This window comes from Mytilus galloprovincialis, chromosome 6 (assembly GCF_965363235.1).
Source record: "Mytilus galloprovincialis chromosome 6, xbMytGall1.hap1.1, whole genome shotgun sequence".
Taxonomy (NCBI): domain Eukaryota; kingdom Metazoa; phylum Mollusca; class Bivalvia; order Mytilida; family Mytilidae; genus Mytilus; species Mytilus galloprovincialis.
In genome coordinates this window covers 62,398,116-62,408,675 of record NC_134843.1, presented here as the reverse complement: position 1 = coordinate 62,408,675, position 10,560 = coordinate 62,398,116, and the positions used below count along the sequence as shown (strand labels likewise).

General features: G+C 31.8%; 1 protein-coding gene across 1 annotated transcript; it reads left to right on the top strand.

The window, feature by feature from the left end:
- Positions 1-1,509: 1,509 nt before the first annotated feature.
- On the top strand, positions 1,510-4,872 carry LOC143078247 (thrombospondin-2-like). The gene is made up of 4 exons (XM_076253167.1): positions 1,510-1,641; positions 2,582-2,749; positions 3,162-3,332; positions 4,461-4,872. Exons 1-4 carry the CDS (start codon positions 1,593-1,595, stop codon positions 4,820-4,822), a joined length of 750 nt encoding a protein of 249 aa, XP_076109282.1. The 5' UTR covers positions 1,510-1,592; the 3' UTR covers positions 4,823-4,872.
- Positions 4,873-10,560: the final 5,688 nt, after the last annotated feature.

Here is a 10,560-nt window from a genome sequence, read left to right as displayed (position 1 = left end):
AACAATAAAAGATACCAAAGGGACAGTCAACCTCATAAATCGAAAATAAACTGACAACGTCATGGCTAAAAATGAAAAAGACAAACAGACAAACAATAGTACACATGACACAACAAAGTAAACTAAAGAATAAACAACACGAACCCCACCTGGGGTGATCTCAGGTGCTCCAGAAGGGTAAGCAGATCCTGCTCCACATGTGGCACTCGTCGTGTTGCTTATGCGATAACAAATCATGTAAATAGTCTAATTCGGTAGGTCACATTCATGAAAGGGAAGGGGATTGAAGTAACGACGTAAGGAACATATGCGATATCATTTGTGAAACGGTTATTCTATAACGGTCAACCAACTCGTGATGGCGTTCGCAAAATTTACGAAGGGATGATTTCAACTTCACCATTTGGAACTCTTGGTTTAATAGCTTCCTTGTGAGCAATAACTCTCAATCAAGAAAATCATGATAGGAAATGCAATCACGGGAATATTGTATCAATTGGGAGATATATACCCCGTATGCAGGTGCTGCTGGAATTTTGCTACTTAGAAATGGCAAGTTCACAATTGGAAAGCTGCAATTATCTCTTTTTTCGTAAAGTTTTGTTTTCAACCGACCCTAATTGTCAAATACTTAACTCTATATGTATAAATGTTTTTACTTAATATACATCGCTTTCAATTTTATTTTCAACACATGCTACTGGTATTCCTCTTCTTATTCAGGTAAAGCATGGTTATGGTAACGTTTCGCCAGCTTGAATTATATAACAGAACACTTGAATAAAATATGAAAATTTGAGGACAAATACTCAGCTATATGTTAATGTGCGTCTTTCAAGTCACAATCTCGTTGAGAGATTTATTTGGCAATTTTCTAAGGCACTTTTTTCAATAGATTTTTATGTTGATGGCTAGAGTCTAGAGAATAAAAAATGAAGTTGAAATTACGTCGGCCTTAGGTTGTCATTTTAACATTTTAATTTTACTTTAACTTGCATAGTCAAATACCAATATTCGCTCTCAAATATACGCAAAAAAAAGATAGATAAATTATTGTCTGTTACCTGTTTGTCACGGAACAAGAAATCACAGACAAAAAGTCACAGACAAAAAGTCACAGACGAAAAGTCACAGAAGAAATAGTCACTATTCTCTTTTTACATTGTCTGTTTTAGAATAATAAAAACTCTTATATTTGAAAAAAATATACATAGTTTTGGTTTTTATTCTTGAATTTGTATGCATACCACATCTGTGTAGACAAAATGTATTCTAAAAAAGTAAATTTAGGAATAAAGAAATGTACAGAAGGTAAGATAAGGTTCAATTAATGCGTTTTTAATTCATTAAAAATTAAAAGTGAAATGAATAACAGTTATAAAGTTTAGAAATATATCCATAAAGTTATTGTGTCCAAATACATGTACATCTGTTAAAATATTCTATTGATTTTATACCTTTTAAACATACTAGTCATACGCGTCCTCAGTGACTATAAAACAAATTGACTTTATAAACAACATTGTAAATCACCACCTTACATTATTCGTTAAAGTAAGTTTTAACATACACGTCGAACAGAAAAAAGCAACATGCACCAGGAAACTCTGATGTATTGTATGTTCTTGATTGTTCAAACAGGTAAGACATAACCTTATTGTTATTGTTCACACATTGTTGTCAATTCAATTGAATTATGTTCTTGCAAGTGAGAAGTTTTGCTAACTCTTTAATAAACTCTTTTCTACAAAATAATGGAATTATATTCTTAACTAATTATATATTATGGAAATATTATAATGTGCAAAATAAAATCTATCCGTAGATAATTTTTTTTTTATATTTTTGCATAATATACACATACAATGAAGAATTCGATTAAGTTTTGCTTTATTTATTCCGTGCTGGTTTTTTTAATATTAAAATTTATATAAAGCATATCCCAGCATCTGATTATGATAATCGATGTGTTTACTGTTGGCAAGAATGATTTAAGTCAAGACAATTCACTGTGTGTGTGTTTAAGAATAGATTAGTTACAAAATAGAATTTGCAGTTTTATAGATGAGTAGTAACTATAATGTTAACTTTAAACATTACATATGGTTACAACCAATTCCGAGTAGTACCTGATTTGTAACGTAACGAGTGATGAGGTTAAGACATGTCACGGCACTTTTCTATCCCAAATTCATGTATTTAATTTTGATGTTATAAGTGTTATTCGCATCGGATTTTGTCAAATGTTTAGATCGTTTCTGTGTGTGTTACATTTTAATGTTGTGTTTCTGTTGTGTAGTTGTTCTCCTCTTGTATTTGATGCGTTTCCCTCAGTTTTAGTTTGTAACCCTGATTTTTTTTTCTATCGATTTATGAGTTTCGAACAGCGGTATACTACTGTTGCCTATATTTAGGGTCTGAAATTAAATACAGCAAGGCATTTCTTATGGCTGTCAACATCATACTCAAGTTAAATCACTTATTGCAATCTGGTCAAATAAATTGTTGGACAAGTAGCAAATCTGAATCAAAATTCCTAATTATCTAATAAATTAAAAATTATTTTTAATTTTAACCTTAGTCAATGGAGATACTTGGTCACAATGGACTCCTTGGACATGCTCAGTAACTTGTGGAAATGGAATAAAAACAAGAACACGAAATTGTCTTAGTTCATCCTGTTATGGTACAATTGGTTTTGGTAAGCAACTTGTGCAAAGTTCTTGTTTCACGATTGCATGTCCAGCAGGTAAGACTACTTTTAAGTTTTGCTTTATTTATTCCGTCGCATGTTTGATTTAATTCTTTCTATTATAATTGACCGAGAAGAGTATCCCTTATTCAGATATTAGTATTTTATATATTAAAAAAAAGGTATACACCGTTTGGAAAAATTGTTCAAGCCAAGACAAATCAATGCATGTCTGTTTAAGTATTCATAATTTACAAAACAAGTTTGTATTTGTTCCATGCATACTTTCCATAATACATATGGATCGACTTCGACCGAACAGTTTCTGACTTGAAATGTAACATATCAGTCATATCGAAAGAAAACACTTATTGAAATCAGCAAGAAATGTTTGGTATGACGATTTTTTGAAGAAGCAAATTTAAACCAAATTTCTTAGACATCTTAAACATTCATTTTTTTTCTCCAGTCGATGGAAACTGGGGACCATGGGGAATTTTTGAACCATGCTCAGTAACATGTGGAACAGGATTGCAAAACAGAAGTCGAATTTGTAATGATCCTGCTCCTTCACTGAACGGAAAGCCATGTGATGGTGAAGAGACTAGCTCAAAAATTTGTAACACTGAAGTATGTGCAGGTAAGACTTCGTTTGAGTATTTATTTATTTTGTCCGTGCCACGCTTGATTTTCTTCTATATTATGATTGCTGTAGATGTATATCCACCATTAAATAGTAGTAAGTTATAATAGATAATGAATGTAGCGTTGGCAAAAAAAGTTAAAGAGAATATAAATCAATGCGTGTTCATTAAAGAAAAAATATTTACAAAATAGCGTTTGCAATTTAAATAATTCGTATTTTGTTATCCTTAATTTCCATATTATATATTGGAACAACCTCGACTGAATACTTCATGATTTCAAATATAACAAGAAGTAAAGTTAAGGTAAAGCTCTAAAATCAAACAAGGCATGGAATTTCACATAAGTGGCAACATCATACTCGGCATGTCGAGAGATAATACTTATTGAACATGTTGAAATCATTAAGAAATATTTGGGAACAAATGCAGAAATTTTAAATTGACTGTTGTACTTAACAATCTAACAAAACAACCAAACACACGCAAGACTATAAGGCTCATCGAATCATCGAAAATATGCCTTGTACGTATAAAGATTAAACATATATATGTAAAGTATGCATTTCTGTCATACTCCATCTAAAGACATTGAGACGAAAATGTCCTGTATTCATAGAAAAATGAAAATTATGAATAAAAATAAAAATATTCATACAATGTGAAATTTAAAATATGCAAATGTAAATAAATAACCATTGCTGGAAGTATATCATCAGTTTATCAAGATAATGTCTTTTGAAAAAAATCTGATAATGCTAAATTCAACTGCATACTGCAGACTAAAGGGACAGGGGGAAATCTCCATGGATATGGTATGCATCAAATTGAATGCGTATACAACTGTATATCAAATATCATTTATCTAACTTAACTTTTGACAGAATGAGGTGATTTGTCTGGCAGCCAATACAAACTATGCACTTGTACGTACAGAATCCATAATGTCAATAGACTATGATAGTGACCATTAAAACGAACAGTAAACAGATAACTGCAGGATAAAATGTACTAGAGATTGAGTATTACATAAAAATTATGTATTCTGCAGAATTGAATGTGCGCTTTTGTTTATGTGTATATATATACATTCAATTTTTAAATCTCTGAAAATCTGTTTACAGCATTCACAGCAACATTACCCGGAGGTGTTCATCCATATCAGAACGGCGCTTTTATCGGATATCCGATTAAGCTTTTAGACAATAGTGGTTACAGTAATGGTATTTTTACTGTTCGTCCTGGAATGGGCGGTGTTTACTTGGTATCTGTTACCATAATGTCAGGCTCTGTTACATGTCACACTACTTTGAGGAAGAATGGAGCTATTTTGGTGTGGTTATTCACTAATAAAGAATATGATATGGCATCCCAAACTATCAACATTCAACTGGCAGAAGGGGACAGGATTTGGGTACAAATGACCAATCAGGCATCCAGTCTTTTTGATGTGTATAACACATTTAGTGCAGTTAGGATAGTTTGATTATCAAAATGATAGCATGAAGGCTTTAAGTGAAAGCTATCAAATAAAGCTTACCATGTTGTTATAGTGTTAATTTTTTAAAGAGTTTGATTTGATTTGTTGTTTAAGCTTTGCTTATACAAGTTACCTGAAACAAAATAATATTCGACTTATGTTTATTTATATCTATCATAATGCACTGCATTAAGACTTCAACATGGCGGTTAGTTTATATTTAAGATGGAGGCGAATTAAGATATGCAGGATGGGTCAATAAAACAAACCGACACGAATGAATTATAAAAGAAATACAACATTCAAAAATTGATTGACTAATTCATAGTTGCGTTGAACCCAGGTGGGTGATTATGAATGTCCTGGTTTGTATCAAATCTATACGTTTAGTTCTTTTGTAAAAGTTCAAGATCAAATGATTTTTTGAAATAAAATATGTTTAAAGTAAATTGTGCAGCCTAACCACTCAAGTTATCTATCTGCCCTTGCTTTGCGTAAAAACATATTGTTTTTCTTTCTTTGATATTGCTTAAGATCATGATTACATTTTAAAAGAATCGTTATAAGTACGTTAAAATAAACCAAATGATCATTGTGTATAAAGAAGAGGCGAAAGGTATCAAAGGAACTTTCAAACTTATAAGTCGCACAAACTAACAACGGCATTGTTCAAAAAGACTAAGAGGCCATGCCGGTCCCTTATTTATCACTCATGAAGTTCACTGATTGTTGAATGCATAATGGTTTGGCTTTATACTATTTTGATCTGAGTGTCACTGATGAGTCTTATGTTATCGAAAAGCGCGTTTGGCGTATGAAATTATAATCCTGGTACCTTTGATAACTATTTACACCACTGGGTCGATATATATTTACACAACTTGGTCGATGCCACTGCTGGTGGACGTTTCGTCTCCGGGGGTATCACTTGCCCAGTAGTCAGAACTTCGATGTTGAAATGCATATCAATTAAATGGTCATTTTTATAGATTTCCTATTTACAAAACTAAATTTTTCGAAAAATTAGGATTACCTTAGCCGTATTTGGCACAATTGTTTGGAATTTGAGTCCTTGTTAATGCTCTTTAACTTTGTGCTTTCTTGGTGGTACAACTATTTTGATCTTAGCGTCACTGATGAGTCTTATGTAAACGAAACGCGCGTCTGGCGTATTAAATTTTTATCTTGGTACCTTTAATAGTTATTAAGGTACAAATTGAAGCATTATCAGACCTGCACTGCATAGTGATAATAAATTTTGCATTGCTCAACATCAAGAAAACATTGGGTGTATGGTATAGAGAATAGATATTTGCATTCAGAATAGGTTGTGATCCTAAAAAGAATAAAAAAACTGCAAATATCAAAATTTCAATTGTAAAGATTATTACACAAATTTTATTACAAGCATAATTTTAGATTCGAACAGATATACATGTATAACGCTTTTTTTATTTTCGCATTATACGTGAATCTGCCAAACAACATTGGGATTATCATCATTTAACTGCTGTTTCGTATCAGACTAAATATTGTCATAGATCACAGGTAAAATTACAAATCAGACGACCACACTGGTTTAAAAATGTTAAGATAGTCGATAACATACCGCTAAGAAGTTCAGACACCTGCAAATCATATCGGTATGTTATATATTCACATAGAGACTATTTCGGATGTTCTTCCTTCAAATTAGTTATAGGTTGATGTTGAGTAATAAGCATACCCCTGTTTATGAAGCTCATGTTATCTTAACTTACATCTGTAATCATACGACCTTCGACTTCTTAATAATTCTACTTAATAATAAGGAAAAAAACAACTTATGTAACCCTGTATCGCAAACAAAACTTAAGAAGCATTATTTGTCGTACATTCTTACACTTAAAAAGATATATTTTTAAGCAAAATTACATGATAACAATAGTTTATGTATATTTAAACACGAAAAGGACAAACATGGCCATTACATGGTTTCTCCCGTTTACCATAACACATATTTAACGAAACCATTATAATTGAATTGATTTTTTTATACGTATCAGTAGCAGGAATCGAACACAATTCTAAATTAAGACAGACGAGTACTTTAAACGCAGATATAACTTTAATAAAGACAATGAAGAAAATCGAATTGTGAAAAACACAAATTGAATGTAATTGTTTACATCCTGAGGATAACACTGATACTTGATCAAATTGTATCAACAGTAACAAAACTTATGTCAACAGGTTTCCATTAATAGATATAGGAAGATGTGGTGTGAGTGCCAATGAGACAACTCTTCATCCAAATAACAATTTATAAAAGTAAACCATTATAGGTCAATGTACGGCCTTCAACACAGACCCTTGGCTCACACCGAACAACAAGCTATAAAGGGCTCCAAAATTACTAGTGTAAAACCATTCAAACGGGAAATCCAACGGTCCAATCTATATATAAAAATAAATTAAAAAAATAGTCGGTTTTATATTGTATTTTCATTTTTATGTTTATTAAATTTTGATTATTTCAATATTATTATTAAAAAAAGGTGGTTTAATAGAGAACACTCCACCAGAGACCAGAACCAAATGACATTGAAGTTAACAAATGAATGTAACCGTATAGCCTTTAACAAAGGGCAAAACCATACTGTATTGTTAACTACATGCATAAGAGGCCTTGAAACAACCAACTTAAAACAATTCAAACTAGAACACTAACGTCTTAATATATTTACAAATCAATTAAACAAAAACACTTAGATATGATACAAAATTTAAAAAAAAACGACTACAAGTGAATTGCAGTTTTTTGACAGACGCATATATTATGTGACGGGATTACACTTGTTTACGGGTGGCGGGTTACCATCCCTCCTCCTACCATGGGGTAGTGTGGAAGCTCCATTACATATAAACAAACTATAACAATAATTTGAAAGGTCTTATCTTATAAGATGGAAACAGAGCAAAAAAAAAAAACAAGTTACAAAAAGACACTGGCAAGTTTACCTTTATTTACAAAGGTTCAACAGATGAAAGAATGTTCCGTTGTACTTTTTGCACAAATTACACGGCTGAATTATTGCCTGCTGCTTGCTGAATGTCAAATTGGAAATATGTCAAGACTATGTTCTAAACTAGGCAACTAGTATGCATTACCTTCATAGTTCCTTTACTTTGTTGCAGGTTGGGAAAACCAAACTTCACATATCATTCTAAAAGTTGTCATTCATAATTTGTGCTGCAATGACATCACTAGTAACCCGAAATTAGCTTAAACAGACAAAAACGTTTTAACCCTCTTTAGAAAAGATTACTGGAATATTGAATCAGATTAAAAAAAAAATAAAAACAGGTTTCTATCTTATTCAATCCCTTTTAAACTATTTTAATACCAGTCAAATAGATTCCCTTGCAGTCATTCAAGATATTTTAAGACCCGGGTAATCTCTGTCAAACCAATAGGCCACGCCCCCGTTAAGCTATTTCAAACCGATGTTAATTCCTTTTTAACTTTAAAGTGTACGCCTACTTGTAAGGTAAATCACTCAAGCAAAAAAGCAACCCCGATACATGCGATAGATATATATTGATTTCCAATCCATTTCATACGTTATCGATTTTCATAACACATTTTTTTCACAATTAAAATGACTTAATGCAGGGATTTTCTATACTAAGGCAGCAACCATTTGATTTTCTGGGGGGGGGGGGGGGGGGGGCTATGTTTTTTTTTTCTGTACAAACTTTTTTTTTCGCCTTTGGCGAAAAACAATCTATTTTTTTAACGACAAACCGAAGACAATTTTTTCCTTTCAATTTTAGCATTACATATAGTGGCAGCTGAGGGTGAAACAGACAAATTTTTTTTCTCAGGGTCCAAAACAAATTATTTTTTTCACCAAAAACTGGAAACAAACCTTTTTTTTCCAAAAAAAACCATAGCCCCCCCCCCCCAGAAAATCAAATGGTTGCTGCCTAAGTATAGATAGTCCCTGCTTAATGACTTAAATACATAAGAAAATAAGTAACTTATAGTTATTGGTCCATGTTTTCTTATAGTTATTGGTCCATGCATTTTTAAAATGCAGCAAGAAAAGTGAACCAGTTGAAAATAGAAATCTCCGACGAATGATTTGATTTTAATGTGTCGACATGCAGTAGCAGAAATGATATGATATGAAAACTCGTGTTATCTCAGTGTTTGTGGTCTCTTAACAATAATTGAAAAGAAATTAAAACGAAAAACTAAATCAAGGATAGTGAAAGACAATAAAAGAAAATCAAGTAGAAATAAATTAAATAAAATAAATGTGTCAGTCTGTTACTCTTTATGGTGATGACTTTTATTTATATGTTATGTTACTTTGTCGTATCCACGTACATTTTCTTGTTCTCACCGTCTGTATTACATTATTCTTTACGGATAATTAAGTAAGGGACAGATGTAAAGGGAACAGACATAATTATGTTTATATAAATTAAATCGATAAATTTATGTCTCCTTATTAAGGTTACCAAAAAAAAACTTTTACAATTACCGTCCAATAAAAAAAATGTATTAAAGGTTTGTTTTATCCTTCGATTGTGAATATGTTGAGATTATTTACCGTTTCACGTAAACCGCATAGACTTTTTGGAAGTTATATATAAATTAACAACGTAATCCACGTTTAATTCTGTATTGAAGTTGTATATGTGTCACTGTCGTAAAAAAAACATTCACAGTGGAAAAGACTGAAAAAAACTAATAGAGCGCAGTTATACGATAATATCCCAAGTATATCAGTGTAGTAGTATTTGACACATCGACCATGCTGAGATAATACAGAGTAACCGTCTATAGCAATGAATGTTTGGTACCCAGGGTTTTGTATACGCCTGTTCATGGGACGTAAGATGGTATATCGTTGTACGTCCGTTCATCCGTCGCTAACATGTCGGCTAATAACTTAAAAACGCTTTAACCAATTTGCATGAAACTTTGGTAAATTGTTTCTATTTAATGACGTGAGCGTTTTCGATTTTTATCAATTTTGAATTTTACGTTTCCGAGTTATGGGATTTTATTCATTAAAAAGTGGGGATTTTCAAGTTTTCAGACATATTTTGGGGTAGACGAAACGCGTTTCTGGCGTACTAAATTTCATCCTAGTATATATGATGCATTTATCTTATTACTATTATTTTAAAGAGTTTAAAGATTCATTTTCATCAATAGGAACATAGAATACTTTGGTAAACGTCTTGATGACACCAATATCACACTTAACTATAGTTTAGCTCCATATAAACAAAGATATTTTAAGATTCATTTTCATCAATTAGAACATAGAATACTTTAGTAAACGTCTTGATGACACCAATAGCACACTTATCATTGCTTATCTGTAGTTTTGCTCCATATTAACAGGACTTTAGTCGTACAGAAATAACTACATTTTGATATCCAAGGTCCTAGGTGAAGCTCATCATGAAATTAATAAAACAATTTTGAAACAATTTTTGGCACACATTTTGCGATTTTTCAGGTCAATATTGCTCTATAACTTCGTACAGTGTTTTGCCTAATTTTTTTTATTCGCCAGTCACTGGTGAGTCTTTTGTAGACGGAATGCGCTTTTAACCTACAAATTTAGCCTGTTATATATGATATATAGATATAGGAAGATGTCGTATGAGTGCCAATGAGACAACTCTCCATCCAAATAACAATTTATAAAAGTAAACCATTATAGCTATATAGGTCAAGG

Coding starts and splice junctions, on each gene's coding strand:
- LOC143078247 (XM_076253167.1), top strand. CDS start 1,593: ATGCACCAGGAAACTCTGATGTATTGTATGTTCTTGATTGTTCAAACA. Junction 2,750..3,161: donor CACGATTGCATGTCCAGCAG/GTAAGACTACTT, acceptor TTTTTTCTCCAG/TCGATGGAAACTGGGGACCA. Junction 3,333..4,460: donor TAACACTGAAGTATGTGCAG/GTAAGACTTCGT, acceptor ATCTGTTTACAG/CATTCACAGCAACATTACCC.